The sequence below is a fragment of the Buteo buteo genome, chromosome 2 (genome assembly GCF_964188355.1).
Source record: "Buteo buteo chromosome 2, bButBut1.hap1.1, whole genome shotgun sequence".
Classification (NCBI taxonomy): Eukaryota; Metazoa; Chordata; class Aves; order Accipitriformes; family Accipitridae; genus Buteo; species Buteo buteo.
The window spans coordinates 48,640,234-48,657,950 of record NC_134172.1 but is presented as its reverse complement, the minus strand read 5'-3'; the positions used below and the strand labels follow the sequence as shown (position 1 = coordinate 48,657,950).

At 40.5% G+C, this 17,717-nt stretch overlaps 1 protein-coding gene across 1 annotated transcript in view; it reads left to right on the top strand.

Annotated features, from left to right (window-relative positions):
* ITGA9 (integrin subunit alpha 9) overlaps positions 1 to 17,717 on the top strand; it is a 230,939-nt gene that overhangs the window by 195,088 nt on the left and 18,134 nt on the right. The window contains exons 24-27 of the mRNA XM_075053853.1: positions 4,763 to 4,888; positions 5,498 to 5,617; positions 7,325 to 7,426; positions 15,605 to 15,724. Coding sequence (XP_074909954.1) covers positions 4,763 to 4,888; positions 5,498 to 5,617; positions 7,325 to 7,426; positions 15,605 to 15,724 — 468 coding nt within the window. The remainder of the gene's footprint in view (positions 1 to 4,762; positions 4,889 to 5,497; positions 5,618 to 7,324; positions 7,427 to 15,604; positions 15,725 to 17,717) is intronic.

Genomic DNA, 17,717 nt, shown 5'->3' with positions numbered 1-17,717 from the left:
TTAGGGGTCGAAGTGAGGCGCCCAACAATAATGTCTCACTGCTGAAAATTGTAGATGGCTGTTCTGGCATCCAGCAATGTTCAAGAATGCAGGTGAGATCCGAATGCTGGCTGTGCTAGCTTTAATCACTCTGATATTCCATGGTGGGAATATCAGAGTGATTTTTATTTACCTCTCTTCACCTTGGGGCTAAAGTTTGACAAAAAGTGCCTTTGAACTTGAGATAAAAACTAGAAAAAAATAATACACATGATGCGTTGATATTAGGTGTTTTGCAGTCTATGACAAGATGTTCCTAGGGAATGGGAACATCCCTACACATGGATAGCCTGGTAAGAAGAAACCATTGTTAGTAAAAAGTTGTGTGGGAAAATTTTACTTTTGTTCTTGATGTTGGTTTGCCTCACATGAAAGTTGAAGACATTATTCAAGATGGTCAAAGCATGCTTCATTCTAATTAGAACAATGACAAATCATAAGAAATTTTTCAAAATCGTTTGGGTTTCCATCAGAAAACCACTCCCTTATGAATTTTTCAGTTTAGAATTGAAAATCTGAAAATGTAATTTCTTTGCAAAAAGATGATTTTTTTTTTTTTTTTTTTTTAAATTGGAAAGGTTTTCCAGGAGTTGAAGGCTAGGATCAGTAGCTGGTAATATTTAATTCTATGTTAGAAATATTTTACCTGTTATCCTGCAAAAACTCATTATATATGTAGTAGTCTTGACTATATGTGACAGCATAGACTATTGTATATAGAGAAGGTGAAAAAGTAGAAAATAATTTAAGACCTTTGAAATTATTTTTATGCCATTTTTTCTGCAATGTAAAGCTGTTCAATGAAATCTGCTAGGTCAGATTAAATATATCTATATATCTATATATCTATATATATATATCTTCTAGTTTGGAGGAATTTTGTTTGGTCAAGACTGATTGTAGCTTTTTTGTTCCAGAAGGGTTTGCTTATGTAGAAATGTAACCATTCTCGTACATAAGAAACAATATGAATTCCAGGACTCCTGCTTATAGGAGTTAGTGTAATATCCACACTTGTGGGTGAAAAAATTGTAAACTTGTTCTTAGCAAGCATACATAAGGTGTATTTTGTGCACCTTCAGGGTCATCACCCTTCACAGAAGTTCTGCTGGACTGAAGATCAAAGTGTGCCTTAGAGTGCTTCTTTACTAGCGTCATAGTTCAGTCCAGAAGTGAGCTTTTAAAGCAAAATCCTCAACCCTCCCTATGCAGGGAGCTGTGGTTCACATTGTAAAGTGTGCAAACTGGATTCCTTTTGGGGCAAAAGAAACACAAAGGAGCACTCGAAGAGTGCACTTAACACTTACTTGTGGCTGCAGCACATTCACGCCACAGGACCAGAGTCAGAGCAAGTTAGAAAAGTATGTAATATGGACATCAGGCACTGAGGATGCCATGCAGTTAGCCTGGTTCACTTTTTTATTTGGCCTACATTATGTGCTAATGTAGACTTTGTCTACATCTGTCTGGGTACAGATTTTAGGTACACTTCCAGTACAGGAGGTTTAACTGTATTGCCAGTGCACCAGATCGCAGATGATTTTACACAGGACTTAAAATGGGTAAGTACTTTCTGGAAAACAAAATGAAACAACCCTCAGCAGAAACAGCTCCGACACAGCTCCTTGGAAGTCTCTCCTTCGGAGGCTGCAGAGCTGATCCTGCTTGGTACCTCACTCAGGACAGGGTTTTTATTTCCCAAGCTGCAGTCTTAATGCAGGATTTAAGAGAGCCTGCCTTCTGTTCCTGTTCCCCCTGCCCCAGTTTTGTTGGTTTGTTTGTGTTAGCAGTTGGACGTTGATTTTTCTTTGTGGCTTCTGTGTAGTCCTTGTATGGAGTACAAAAGCAATGCACATCTCTTTCCACATCCTCTGCACTGCTCCAAAAACTCTCTTCTGCTATTTCTGTGAGATGTGAGATCCCAGGTCCTGGGAAGATCACTTTGGGGGTAGTCCTCTTCTGTTTATTGGCTGCTGAGACCACATGGAAATTTCCAAGAAGCTCTAGTATGTCAGGTACCCTGAAACTCCAAGACTTTGTCATAGAGCCTGGCTACCTACTCCATTTCAAAAATTTGCACAGTTCTTGCATCTATAAATCATGTTTGCTCATGCAAAGCCCTTAAACTTTGCCAGAAACTTTCTTCTCTGTGTACCAGATTATGTGGTTGGTCACAAGGAGTAAAACAGGTGGCTGGGATAGCACCATGTTTGAACAGGGAGAGGGTCACACATGAGGCCAAATTCTGATTTGGATTTCAGAGATGTAGTTCAGTCTCAGCATAATGCAGGCAGGAGCTTTGTGCTAAGATTTTATTTAGCAGGTTGATTTTTTACAGCTGAATTTTTCATTGAAAACAAAGCTTAATGAAAAGTTACCATGGTCTTGTCTCACTGGTTGACCGAATCTTCCCTTTATGCATGTAAAAATTGAGGAAAATAAGAGATGGTGTGAAATATAATTGTCTGACAGTCACCCTAACAAAACAAATAAACAAACAAAAAAACCCCTAAAACCCAACTGTGGCCTTTGGAAAGGCTGGATTTTCTTCTACCTCAGCATGATCCATCCATTTCAGAGTTTTCTTGTTACTTTTTTCTGAGTTCTGTGGCTCTGCTGTTTCTAAGAGTGCTAAAAGAAACTTGAGTGCTTCTCAGCTGCCTTGCATCCTTTCCTGCCTACTGGCTGTCAGCATACACCCGTAGATCACAGATACACAGATGAATATAACCTAATTTCTGCCTGGTTGAATTCCCCCAAATTCTGCAGGCCAAGTAGCAGTTTCTGCTTTCTTCTAGGAAGTGGCATCTCCCTTTGGCTACTAAAACGAGCTATAGGTGACCTGATGATCTGTTCCAGAGCAGTGCAGGTGACAGGACGTGATCAGTCCCTGCACCTGTCCCTCCTAACACTGAATTTAGTAGCCACATTGTGTGGGATTGCTGCACAATTGGCAGAGAGGAAAAGGTATGTCCAAGTTCAGACTTAGTCCTCTGGAGGTGCCTTTCTCTGTTTCAGCTAAAGTGTTTTAAAAAGGACAAGATGTAGCCAAGTTTCAGTTTAAGAAAAGATGATCATTTGGAGAAGAAAGGACCAGATTTATGTTGCTTCATGCCAGGTAATTCCTTTTAGTCTTGTAAGATATTTCTGCTTTGGTTTGTTCTTACGTCGTATTTGTACAGGATGTAAAGCAGGACTATTTGGAGAGTACGCCAAAAGCTGGGATAGCGCAGAGACTCCTTTCTGTATCTCTTGCATGAATCTAATGACATCTATCCAAATGTCTGGTAATTCAAACTTTCAGGAAGAAAGAGCAAGTACTGAATAGATCTTGACTCTTTGCTGTTCTTGATTTAACATAAACCTTCTGGTTGATCTGGATCTAATTCCCATGTGAAAGTTCAAAGAAAATAAATGTCAGTGGGCTTTGTGAATCTCTTACCTACAATAAATAATGAAAACTCATTCCAGGTGATCCGGACAAATGGAGAACATGATAGTCTTAATTTTCAGTTGATCCCAAGGAGACTGTAAACTGTGGGTAGCTACCTGTGCCTGTATCTGTTGGGAATGTAAGGACAGATTATGTCCCAGGTTATGAATACATACTTCAAAGAACACATTATGAAGAGCTTGTGGGCCAGTGAAGCAGAAAAGATGTATCTTATGAAGAGACATTGTCGTCACTTGTCTGGAAGAAGCATTTAACATCCAGATAGACCTTTGCCTTTTTTGGAAATACTTTGGTTAACTCAGCTATAAACTGTTTAATGCAGAATCAGACTCAGGGCATGCAGTAATTTCATATTTATAGCAACTTTTTTCCTCCCTCTTTCAAGGATTTGTGATTTGAATAAGGTACAAGTTTTCATCTTTTCAGAGTAGAGGATGTAGGGAGGTCAACAGCAGGATGTGTAAGAACGTCACTTGGTGGTTTGGGGGAAAAATCTCCCTCACTCTTACAGGTTTTAAGGATGGTGGCAGGATGAATTTGCTGATACTTTGTTGTCATAGTTTGTATTAAATGCCAATAGATTTTCTTCAGGGAATATTCATAAGCTGCAAAAAGTGATAAGGGTTTTCTAGTGCAAGGTTATCTTGACTGAAGAACATTTTATCAAAGCATGGTACGTTTCACTTGCTTCAAGCATCTACTTCTCTGCACAAGTGAAGAAGCTAATGATACAAAAAGACTGTTTTTGTACTATTTATGCTGAAGGTAAAAGAACAGTTTTAGTGTCCAGGCTTGTGCATTTACACAAAGATTTCATTTATCTCATTAGTTCTGATATAAACTGTGAAACAGCCAAGTTGGCCAAAGCACCAAATAATACAGTTACCAAAAAGGTAATACACAGGGTAACACTATTGACTTAAAATGCTATGTGGTGATCTATATCTTTTGCTGAGATTTTTCTCCTCTGTCTCTGTCTCCAGACTTGTAGAACTCAGACACCTACATGTGAGCTAGGTTAGATACATTCATATCATATCCAGTCAAGAGAGACAAGCATTTCCAGACCGTGGTCTGTCTGGCTTACTTTAGATACTTCTTTAGGATTATTTGACTCCTGAAGCGCTCGTTTCTCTCTTTTGACTGCTAAAGGGAGTCCAGACAGCCCGCTCAGATGTAGGTGTATTTTTATGGACAGGCTAATGCCACCTTCTTGTGTCATTTAGTTTAATTCAGAATAATAATTGTGATTTATAATTGTGCTTGCAGGTTGGTCAGGACAAAGGCAGCTGTTCTTTTCACAGAAACCCCAGCCCATGCGTTGTTCCTCAAGAGAATGAAAATATTTTCCACACAATATTTGCTTTTTTCACAAAGTCTGGCAGAAAAGTATTGGTAAGAAAGTCCACTTATGGCAAACTTGAACATACAGTGTATCTTACAAAAGATTTTGTGTGACTTAGCATGAAGTACTCAAGCATATAGTTCATTATACAGCAACTGTTTGGTGCATGTATACTGATACTGATGTTGTGCTGTGGGGATATTTAGTGATTTTAATTATCTGATTTTTAAACAGAAATAAGAAGTTTCAGGAAGTGCAGCGGGGAGGGAGTTGCCTGACATGGCAGCGCGCACGTGGTGACCAGAGCCCTCGCTCCCATGTTTTGTCAAAGGCACATGGGGCAGCGGGGCCCTGCACCGCGCTTGGTGCCTGACTCCCGCCGAGGACTGATATGCAGCAGCCGCCCTGCTACTCCCAGCCCCAGGCACTCACCTGGCTCCGTGGCTCTGTAGAGGGCTGAATTTTACCTGGCTTGCTTTCATGCAGGTCTCTGTATCTAGCTCTCTTCAGGTGTTGAAAGTTGCTGCTATTTCAACGCAGGAGTGCTGTATTTTAGCAGTTTACTATGTAACTTGGTCAGCTGGTGTGTTTGCTATTACACGACTTGTCACTGAATTTTTTCCTCCTTTGCCTAACAGCTTTTTCCGTATTTCCTGTAGGACTGTGAAAGACCAGGCAGGTCCTGCTTAATTATACGCTGCAACTTAAGCTCACTAGCCAAAGCAGAGTCCTGTGATATAGGTATCTACACGCTGCTGAATACTGAGATATTGAAGAAGGTATGTGCTTCCTTTGTAATTTGTCTTAAATGCCAATTTAAGTATGCTTATGTGCACCAATGGACTCAAAACTTGCATTCCTTCCTCTCTTTACTAGTGTGTTAAAAAAAATCATGGTGTCAAAGAAAACAGATCTATTTATCAACAGCATGTATGGAGGTGTTAATCCTAGTTCTTACCCATTACCCATTAAGACAGAAATAAATTAAGTTCAGAAATTTATACATTGAGAAACAACAAATGAGGCCCCTAATTTTATGCATGGTGTTAAGGCTAGAGACTTCTGAAAGTTAAATTGATTTCTGGAAGTTTTCATTCTGAAAAATGAAAAGTAGAGTAAGTGCATGTAAACTGTGACCAACTATCTATCATTCCTTCCATGTAAACAGAGACGTGGCAGTTTTTTGTAATTTTTTACTTCCAATTATTATTATTCAAAGAAGATACATCACGACCATATTAATGCTGAGCTTGACATTTGTGACAAGAAACAAATGGTTGCAAGTTAATTCCTGTCTTCTCTGAAGCCACTGAATGAGACAGCAAATCTTTTAAATTTCTAGTGATTTACTGCATTTTACCCTGTTTTCCTTTACTTACAAAGATGCTGACTGTGTAATTGTGGCAAGATGCTATAAGATTATGAGGGTGTAAGATAATCAGAGGAGAAAGCTGATAGCATGAGCCTACTAAAATAAACCTGTCTTTGATAGCTGCTAGATTGAAAGCATTGGAGAGAGCCCTTATTAGAAAGCAGTTCCTAAAGCAATTGATAGCCCTGAGCTTTTCCAGATGAAACCAGCCAATCTGCTAATGTTTGTTCATATTTGAAAACAGGAAATATAGGCAAGGCCAGAAGTTTCAGGGTTTTGTTACATGCTTATAGAAATGCTGAAATATGTAAGCAAGTAACTGAGTGCACACAAAATATGCTTCTGCGAAACTCAGTCCTGGGAAAAGCCAGGATTCATCCTGTCTGCTGGGTCCTTTCCAAGATGACCATTAGCAACACTCCTTTAAGAGACATACAGTGCTTACACGAGTCTTTGGGTCAGTATCACCAATGCATACCATTTGCTACTTATGTCCTACCCTCCCCATGGTGAACAGCATACAAATGACTAACCTATAAGTTGAAATGGCAGCTTATTGGAATGTGCCTGTTAAAATGCACTGTGTAAAATATAGGAGAAATATATATTAATAAGGGGAGGTGTATATTGAATATTTAAGATATTTGCAGTGCACAGATTCAAATAATCAAGACGTTTTCACCTTGGGAAATACTTGAGTTTATCCCAGGTTTTGTATATCTTTTTTCTGTTCACTTGGAAAACAAATAGGAACTTTTCTTTCATGGTTAATATTGAGCCTACCTGTGTTGATTGGCAATGTTCTGTCTTTTGCTTCTGCGGTAAATGTGGGAAACATTAACAGGCCAAATACAAATGGTGTGTTTAGAGTCCAACATACCTGATTTTGTTTTGTTCTGAGATAATGTGCTCGGTTTTGTTTGTTATGAGCGTAAGCTATCTTTTTCAAAGCAGGGTTTTAACCAGGATAGTACTTGACTCTCAGCCCAGCCTCCACTAAGCATTGTCTAGATGTGTTTATTACACTGGCAAATGTTTGATGTTTTTGTTTGGGGTTTTTTTGGTGCTTTTATTTGCACCCTCGAATCCAATTCTTCCTCTTTTTACTTCTCAGGACAGCTCATCGGTCATCCAGTTCGTCACAAGAGCAAGGGTACGGGTGGACCCTGACCTCAGAGTTGTGGAGGTGCCCAATGGGAGCCCAGAAGAAAAACCAGTAAGTAAATAAACCTGAAGAGAAAGGTTTCCTGATGCCAGTGGGCTGGAGATCATTGAGAGCTCTACGCAAACTGGAATTTGTGGCTGGGCTTGGGCTGGGCTAGCCCATGAGAGTGCCCAGACTTTGGCTAGACTAGCAGTGCTGTGAACTGTGCTTCTGTGATTTTGCTCTCTGTGATATCCATGCCATCACAGTGAATGATGTTATGTGGAGCAGGAGATTCTGTGTTGTACTAGCCAAAATTGTAATACCCTTGAGCTATTTGTGCAAAAATTAGGTTCAGCTTCCTGTTCTAGGGTCAACGTCTGCTTTAATCTAATTCAGATTTTCCTTGAAAACCTAGCAGAGACTTGAAACCCCGGCAAAGTCTTTTCAGATGTGCCAGTATGAAATATTTAGAAGTGTTAATGATATTTTGGGAGCTGTGAAAATGGGCAAGGAGGTTAAACTTTCAGAGGTTCATTTAGCTGTTCAATTGTGCTGAGCTGGTGGAATTCATGTATGATCTGATACTGCATTTTGTGTTGATCTGCGTGAGGCTGGATTGAAAATTGAAGGGGAAATATTAAAGTTCAAGATGAATTCACTATATAGTTTTGGCTGTAAGTACAGTCTACTGGAGAACAAGGAGGTGATGACTTTGGTTTCCTACTACCAAGTTGCCTAATACTTACGCATGAAAATTGAACAGGGAGCCACACCCAAATTCAGCTTTCTTTTTGCCTGGTGAAATTTTAAAGTTTCATTTCTTATTTCTCTCTCACATGAGAATCAAAGGTAATCTGGACTACTTTCAATTTCTCCTCTTGCTGTGTATTTTTGGAACTTGATCTAGATCCCATTTCTCAGTTATCTTTTTATCCCCAATGACTGTCATCACCACTAGCCCATGCAACCATTCTTTCATTGACTCTGTTTCAGTGAGTGCTATTGAGGTTTGAGTGTGAGAGCATTTAGTCCAACACACTTTTGGAAGACACCGATGTCCCAAATTAAAGCACTCATCTCAGAGATACAGGATTTAAAACCCTATGGGCAAAGAAAGAATTGAACTTGCATCTACTTGCTGCCTTCAGTCTGAAAGTAGAGACACCAGTACAGTGACCATCTTCTCCACCATCATGTCTGCGACCCTAGACTTAACTTTCTATTTTATTGGAGCTGTCAGAAAAAGAAATTCTTTTATATGACAGGACCCCATTTTTTCCCTTCTGTTTTATTTTCTTTGTCAGGTTTCTGGACCATTCTGAAGAGCATTAAAAAATAGGCTTGGCAGCTGAAATAAAAAACATAGCTAACCTCCCCTGGGAATGTGCCTTATAAGGGACCTGCAGCCCTGATTGTTAACACATTACTTGATCTCTCTTTAGTTCTACAGCTTGCACAGACCAAATCTTGCAATTTTATGGCAAAATTTCATTAATGACTGAAGTAACACCTGACTGTGATACCCCTGCCTCAACTGAAACGGAAGAAGCCAGGATCTCTCTGCCAAATATTTTGATCTGTAAAGGGTTTTAGAATCACTCAGAATGATAAGCACAATGTAAAATGCGTGGGATTACTATTTTTTAATGTTCAAAATTTAGAAATGCTTTTATCTAGGAATGCAAGCACTGCTGTATTTAATTGTTATCTAGTGCTTGGAGAAAAAAAAAAAAAGAAAACAAAAAACCCCCAACATTGTCCTTTTCTTGTTCCCAGAAAGCCTTTCATCAAGCCTTAAGTTGCAATGATTATAAAGGACACTGTGCGTCCTGGAAAGCTACATTAATCTTCAAAAAAGAGCTTGCTTCTAATTCCTGGGAAGCCCTAGCTATAAAGGAGCATGCTTGAAGTTGTAGCCATGTAACAACAATTTGTAATTTCAAGTCTTTTCTAATGTGAGTGCCATTTGCTCTCTCCTTTATGCTATTTCCATGTGTCTGTTGGCTTCACCATTGCTATATGTTTTGCATAGGGTCATGTTGAGGGAAAAATTTAAGACATGTGGTTTGGCTCAAGGTATTCATTTTCCCCCCCTTCTCTTTTCTTGTGGAATGCAGAAGGGAATAGTACTTGTTGCAAGCCACAGCTATTCAGCTGGATGCAGAGACAGGAGAGAGAAAATATCTTTGTTCATACTCCTCCTTTCCTTTTTAAAGCTCATCCTGTATTCTTTTCATTGACCATGGACTGCTGTATCATATCTGTTTGGATAACAGCTCCTTCTGAACAGTTGTGCATGGATTTCCTTTGAGTCTATGAGTTTATGGAAGTGTTCCCTAACAATGAAAAACATTTTCTTAGACACTTTATCATGGTAAATTTGAAAAGGCCTTTTTGCTTTCTACAACTAAATGTAGACTTATTAGCACGTTTAAATGATTCTTTAGAAGCAGGTGCCCTTAATTCACTGGGCACTTTTGGAATATAGTGTACAATATCAGAGTACAAACTATCTATAAAGAAGACAAAAGGAAAAGGAAGATTGATATTTGTGATGCTAGTGTAAGATTACCAGTGGTGGCAGGACCACCCATATAAATATCAGTTATGTCAGAAACTCCAGTAGATGATTTGTAAGGGAGATGCAAAAGCTTATGTAAATATCTATAAGTTGGGTAGCAGGCTATCTTTGAAATGAACCCCTTTTTTAAAAAGAAGCATTTATGCAATTTTCAGAAATCATTTGTCTGGATTTGGATATGGTTTCATGTGACTTGGAATGATATATTTTCTGTCTCTGGTTACAATAGGCTGTTTGAACTCTTATATTGGACAAATCACATGAAGAAGGTGAGCAGAGTTTGGATTTGGCTCTGTGGTGACAGTTGTATTAACATGAGAGTATATTGGCTGAAACTGATGGTGTGGTATTTTCAGGAAGCATACTTTCTTTTCTTTAGCATATGGGTTTCTCTGAAGGTTTGGCTCCCTTCTTCTCTGCATGTGAGGCAAAACCAGCAATAAGCTCCATGAGACCACAGTGGCCAAATACCAGATCCAAGGATTCACATTCTGTGCTTGCTGCTCATGTGCAGCAGGCAGAGTGCTCTTACAGAGCAAAAGGACTTTCCTTTGAGAGTGCCAATGTGGAGGGAAGAGGAGGCTGGATTTCACTGTGTCAAAACCAGCTGAATGCCTCTAAGTCTCCCTGTCTTGAAAGTGAGGAAATGCAAAGCTGAATAGATGAAAGAGGAACTCCAGATAAAATGCACACAGCTCCTGCAACAAAGTGCCCTGTAAAGCTGAAGGCTGCCGTATAGCTGTCTGGTGCTGTCAGGTCAGCACAGGTAGGCTTCATCAAGCCTTTGAACCTTTTCCTCCTCCTGGGTAGAGTTCACTGTTCTCTCATTTTCAGCCCAGTCACACCAGGTTTAAATCCACACAGGCAAGTAGTTGCCCTACAGGGTTGGGTTTTTTTGCTCAGGATTTAGGTATGTTTGTGTTTGAGATGATAAATATATTTGGGGGAAAACAACAACAAAAGAAAAACTTTAAAAAATTAAGTTTATTGTTGCGAAGACCTACAAGGTGTTTTTGAGAGGTCTTTATATGCATATTTATATGCAGAGTGATTTAAATGCATATTCACATGCCTAAGCTTTAGCCATCTGCCTGCAGCGCAGAGGATTCCTGACTTTGACCTGTTCTCCATGTCTGCGTTGGAAGGAGCAGCCTGTGGTACTAGACAGTGCTCATGATGTCCCAGCCTTTTTTTAATGCACATGGGAATATCTCTTCCACTCAGCAACCCACCCACCCCCCCCTTGCCTTTTAGAAACACTCAACATTTGAAGCCACCTGTTCTCTCCATTTTACCTTTGAGATGGGCGCAACATCCTAGCCTGGTTGGAGCCAGATACATGCTTCCTCCAGCAGCTTTGCGGCCTCCTTTCCAGTGGGTTGTTTGCTACCTTATTGTTTTCACCACATTTTGTTTTTCATTTCGTTGTTTTACCTTTCCATCTGTTGCTGTAACAATCCCTTTATAGATTTTCTTGTCTTTACAGTCCAGTCTGGCAGGTAGGAACACACACTTGGGTAAAGGAATAGATCAATACACAACAGCAATAAAATACAGTTAATTTCCCAGGGATAGAGACAAGCAAGTAGCATGGTTACCTCAGGTTTGTATTTTTCAAGAACTTGCAAGGTTTTTCTTAGTATATGTAAATAAATACATATATAAAAAGGGATGCATATACATACATGTACAGATGTATAGGAGAATAGTGTCTTTACTGCAAGTCCCCCAAGTATAACAGCACTTGAATAGACAAGTCAGCCAGCAGTGCAATGTGGTTTGAAACACCAGAAATATTCTGGGTAATAATACAGAAATAAAATAGGATCTTTTTATAAGCCCGTGCCTTCCATGGTGCTGTGGTTCATGATACAAGTGCATAAAATTCATTTAGTGTGCGTAAGCAAAAAGAAATGAAAATTTTGCAATTATGTATTCCTCACCAGATTTTGCTGAAGTATGTTTCTTGTCTTTCTGAGTCCCAGTGCAGCAGCATGTGCCTATTCTGCAAAGGGCTTCAGCACAGTATGAACTTCTAAGTATTTGCAAAATTCCCACTCAGTGAACTTCTTAACTTCTTGCCTACACACTTTACTGAAATAGGGTGTTTTAAAAGCATTAAAAAAAATATAAAATTCTGATTCTTTTCAATCTGTTCACTAAGACTATCAGAATATAGCAAGTGTTTGGTACAGGTAGAAGAGGAACTGGTAGGTGCCCTTGTCCATGTAGGTTCAATATTTCAGAAATCAGTGGTAGGGTGCAGATCTCTGTTATTTTAAAGAAAGGCAGTTACATTATGTAAAACCTGATTGACATGTGAGCTACAAACAACTAAACGACAAGCTACGCTGACTCCCAGGCTTTCCCACTTTCAGATCACCCAAGTACAGTGTGAAATGCAAAAGGTAAATACGAAACTAAAACTCCTCATACATTGTCAGGCCAACTGTCTTTTTCGTGGCCTTTGTCTGGTGTTTCATCAGAGTCTGAAAACAAGCCTGTAATCCACTCCATATTTTATGACCGTTTCATGTGCTTTCTCTTAACCAGACAGCTGCCCCCCCCCCCCCCCCCGCCCTCTCTGGGATGCTTTCCTGCTCCCCCCCACCCCCTTATCTTCTGTATCAGTCACCCTTATCACTCCTGTCTTCTCTATCGGTCAGGGCTGTGGGAAGTGCCCTGGGCTGGGGGCTGCCTTGTGCTCCCCAGTGTGTTGGCTGCCCTATAGGGGCTGTGCTGCTGGGGTGGACGGGGCGAGGGGTTCCAGGTTCGCCTGAGATTGGCTTTCAGAGACTGCGCGATGGCCAGCAGGTCAAGCGGCAGGCGGCTGATAGCACACTTCTCTTTAGTAACATCACCCTCTGCCTCGAACCTCCCCCCTAGGATGACTTGCTTCCCTGGCCTCCCACCACTTACTGTACTGGTTCTTGCTGATACTCCCAATGTGTGATGTACACTGACTGTCTGCTCAGTCTGGTTTGATTGGGGTTTGGCTTGAGGTTTTTGTTATTGGTTGCTTCTTCACCAAAACTCATTGCAGTGGCTGCGTATTAATGCAGGCAGACTTTGAGGGCTTGAGAGGGATAAGGACATTAACATGTGCAACTTGCCTGCTCCTCTCCAAACCACAAAGCCATGAACAAGGGGGTTTTATGCTTGTATGTTGATTCCAGACTGCTAGAAGAAACTGGATAGATAAGAAGCTGTTGTTGCTCTCTACCCTTACAGCTTGAGCTGTGCCTGCAAAACCTACAGCCAAGCTATTCTAGCCAGTGTGCTTCAAACCTGAAATGTGGGGCTCTTGGTGTAGAGATGATGTATAATTTGATCTCTGCAGCTATTCCTGGCTCTGCCTTTTGGCAGCTTGAAGGACACACCGATCTGTTGTGCTGGAGGTTGTGTTAACTTTTACTCTCTGAGTAGTGGAGAGAAAGTACCACCTCATTTTGCATCCAGGGACTGCTTGAAAGGTCTCTTCACTGAAGTTGGCGATACTTAAAATGTTGGGAGGTTTTTTCTTTTAGAGTCAGAAAGGAAAATAACATCAGTGCCTTATCATCTAAGAAATAGTCATCTGACTTGTGTCTGCAAGATGGATGCTAACCATAGCCTCCTTGAGAAATGGATGCCCCATCAGATCATCTTTCCAAGCTGGCTCAGAAATACGAAAAAGGCACAAGATTTGTGTTTGATCTCTCTTTTCTGGTATTTCCCTTACACTCATCTTGGCTATGAGGGACGCTCTGCTGCTTAGGAAACTTTCTCTATTCAGCAAGATGTCTTAAAAAGTCTGACAAAGGCTTTGTGCTAATGTCTGAAATGCTAAAATTATTTTTTTTTTCGGGTGAGGAACTGGTCCATGTTCAAGAGCTATTTTGAGCATTGTGACACTAGTTATGGGAATGTGTTTGGATAACGCTATCTATGTATAGCTTCATTCCTGTCCATTTGTTGTTTTCATGTCTCGTCATCAAATGCCTGATATCTCATCAATATTAAAAAACAGTGTGTGTAAATCAGCTGTGTTCAAATTCTTCCTCCACAAAAGCTGTGGTCTTAACCAGTGTTAGCCTGTGAAACTGAGACAAAGGATCTTTGAGTACTTCTTTATGGGGACACCATGACAAAATATAGCCCTACTAACCTGCTTTCTCTCATCTGTGCCTGTGATTTTTGTGGGTGTTTGCTGAGGCTGCATATCCTTACGGAAACAGAGGAATGTTCATTAGTGGGGTCTTGGGAGGCTGTCCTGTCCCGTTTCCCACTCCAAGCAGGGCTGTTGCCTGCACTGGCTCAGGATCCCCATGGCTTTGTCTGAGGACAAAGGACACCTGCAAGGATGGAGAACCCAGATCCTCTTTGGCCCCTTTTCCAGTGCTGCCATCACCTCCCTGTGGCAACCTTTTCCTGAATGCCCGCCTTCAACATCCATATGGGCTGTATGGTATCGCATTCCCTTTGCTGTCTCATAAATGATGCTGTTTGAATGGTGTCACCAGTGAGTAGAGAGAGGTATTTCATGGGTCTTCCATGGGCCCCTTAAAGATGAGTATCTTGGGGTTGCGTAATTGTATCTGACTCAAACTCCCAGATTTTCACCCACTTTTAGCTACCAATTTTTTTTGTTTTGTTTAAAAGATTGATTTAACAATTCATATCTAGAAAATGGTTTTGACATTTTTAAGCAAAGATGATGAAAGTGGTTTGTGAAGGAGGGAGGAAAACTCACTACTTTGCCTTCCAAAACAAACCAAAACAAAGCCAGACAAAGCAAACGTATTACCTTTAAAAAAATCTCTGTTTCCTCTCTGCATTTGCTGGATATTAAATTGCAAAATTTAACATAGAAATAGCTCTCACTGAGGAGAACTGTTTTTGAGTTTTCCACTGAAGAACTGGTTTTGATTGAAATAAGAGACTGGAAATTCACATAGTGTATACGAGCGGTATAATTTGCTCCCATTTTCTTCTTAAGGGAGACAGTTAAGGAAAGCTCTTTGTAGGATGTATTTCCCTGCCATACATGCTATACAAAAAGAGTGAAGAGAACAGCAGGGGACTGCTTTCTGCATTCCCAGAAGAACCCATGCCTGCACGTGCCCTTCCCTCTTTCACACCATGTGTCTTGTGAAGCACAGCAGGGACAATTTGTATTCAATAGGGATGTATGTGAGTTGTCCCATTTTTTGTGGAAAAAAGTTGACAAGCTCAGCATACATGAGTGTTTCATGGGAAGCATCGGGGTGTTTGGCAGGGCCAGGAACATGATGAGTAAGACAAACCACGCGAGATGTCATGGCAATCCTTGCCAATGCCCAAGGGATGGAGTTTTTCATGCAAACCTTTGTGCACCTTTGGTGGCCCAGCACCAGAGCAAGCTCAGTGTCTGGGGTGGGTTACGGGTTTGGCAGGGTAAGGGTTATTTTGGAGTGGAAGCTGATATCCTTTGGATCCAGTGCATGGCTACTCAAATTCCACTTGAAAGCTTTAAATCCCTTGCGAAAAATAGATGGAAAGCACAAAATTAAGGATGTATTCCATATTTGTTTGACAGATGAAATATGATCATTGAGGCCACCATGCAATGTGTTTAATAAGATGAGTACAAGAGAAAACAATACAACTTCCAATCATAAAAAGATCTTTTTCTAATTGCTTTGTAGGTGGTCTTTGAGGCTTTGCACAATCTGGAGCCTCGTGGGTATGTTGTCGGATGGATCATTGCCATCAGTTTGCTGGTGGGAATTCTCATCTTCCTGTTGCTGGCTGTGCTCTTATGGAAGGTAAGGTAACAGATGCAACATAAACACCAAGGCTAGTCCCAGGAAAAAAAGTTTTAATTTATCCTTGTATTTAACATCCATTTCTTTAGGAACCAAATAATTGTCCACTCCATTACAAAAGCTGTCGGCCAGCAAAAATATTTTCATATCCAGGCTTTTGTGAGGGTCAGGGAGAGACTCATGGTGTAGAGAAGAAGTGGAAAAGTGGAATTTTTTGGGGGGCCTGGTTATTAAAAGTTGAAACCTCTGATACCATTTCAGGACAAAGGAGGATCCCTCTTAGAAACCTGCTGTTCTCTCACACTTAGATACTTGGTACATCTCTATGGTTTTCTGATGACTGAGGCTCACTGATTTCAACAGTGTTTCCTGAAAATCAGGTCAATTTTGCTTGACCAGCTAAAAGATTGGGTGCATGCCTAGCAAAAAACAGTCAGTAGCTACTGTTTTCAAGAGGTAAATGCCTGGGGGAGAAGAGTATCCAGCAATAAATTCTTCAGATCCCTCAAAGAAAGAGTTCCAGATGAGTAAAATGCATTACCAGAGCAAGAAGTGCCAGGACCTGTTAAAAGCCAGCCTTCACACCATCTCTGATAAGATACAATTCTTGTACCCAGACACTGTTACATGGTAGAACTGGGCTGATGCTGACACTTAGCAGCAGCCATCTGGCGTGGTAAATATGAAGGGTAAGGAGCTTCAAGTGTTTTCATTCCTCAGTTCCCTGTTACCAATCCATAAATTTAAAAGGCCATGGTCAAGGTCAGGGACTGTCTTTGAGAGAAGTAAATTTCAAATGCACACATGGGAACAAATCCAACCTCATTTTGCTTCCCGTGGCGGAGGTCCAGCAGCCTGATTTGCACTGTTTAGCAGCATGTGCGCTGCAGGCTCTGCTCGCCGGCTGTGCCGGGACTGGAGGTCGCAGCCCCGATGTGCTGCGAAAGGACATGTCGCTGCAGGTCGCGAGGCTGTAAAATGGATTTACAAACCTAGGCCAAAAACTGGGCATGCAATTCTTGTTATAGATTATACAGATGTGTGTATAGCTTTGTTATAGATTATACCTCTACTTCATAGATTATATGAATTTTATATGAGTTATAGATGTAAAGTATTTTTATAGTCAGTTTTGAAGATTTTTAAGCATATAATGGCCAGGTCAAAATTGACTGTGCTTTCCATTTGGAAAACAATGTTTGACCACAGTCTAGAATATCTTATAATTTCTCTTCTGTTTTTCTGGCATGCGGGAAATGCTTTTGCTTTATGTGTCAGAAAGAGTGAAGAAAAAAAAAAAAAAAGTCTGTGCAATTAAGATGGTAGAATAACCATAAGAATGGAAAATGTGAGATTGGAAGAGGCCCAGGGTTTACGTCCCAATGACACACAGTTTTGAAAAAGGAGTTACTGCTGCTAATACCTATATGACTGATTTCATATGGCTCATTTCCTGAAAGTAAAAAGGCAGTAGATGAACTGTTTGAAAATGCGCAAGATAAGAGGAATGGCACTTTTCACTGTGACTCTCCATGAGAATCTCTCACAAGTTCAAGTCTTGGTCTCTACTGAAATTAATAGAGTCCTTTGCTTCCTGGCTTAATCTTGAAACTTGAGCTCTTTTAAATTTAATAGGGATCATTCACATACACATGCAGAAGCTGCCGTTTTGTTACATGAAAGCCTTGAGGAAAATTCTGAGTGACAGCAACAAATAATTGTAATTAACACTAGGCTTATATAGCCCTTTCTGCATGCAGATGTTAAAGTGCTGAGGCAAAGCAAGGTGAGATGCCTTGTCCAGAGTCCTGTTGCAGAGATGGCAGTAAAAGCCAGGCTTTGTCAGCTGCACTCCAGTGCTTTATCCACAGAGTTGCATGATTACTAAAGGAACCGATAACTTAAGGTTTTGTTTTAGAGAAATGTGATTAAAAATGCGTAGCTGCTAGTATCAGCCAGTATTTTTATTTAAGTCTTAGTCTGGAACATAAAC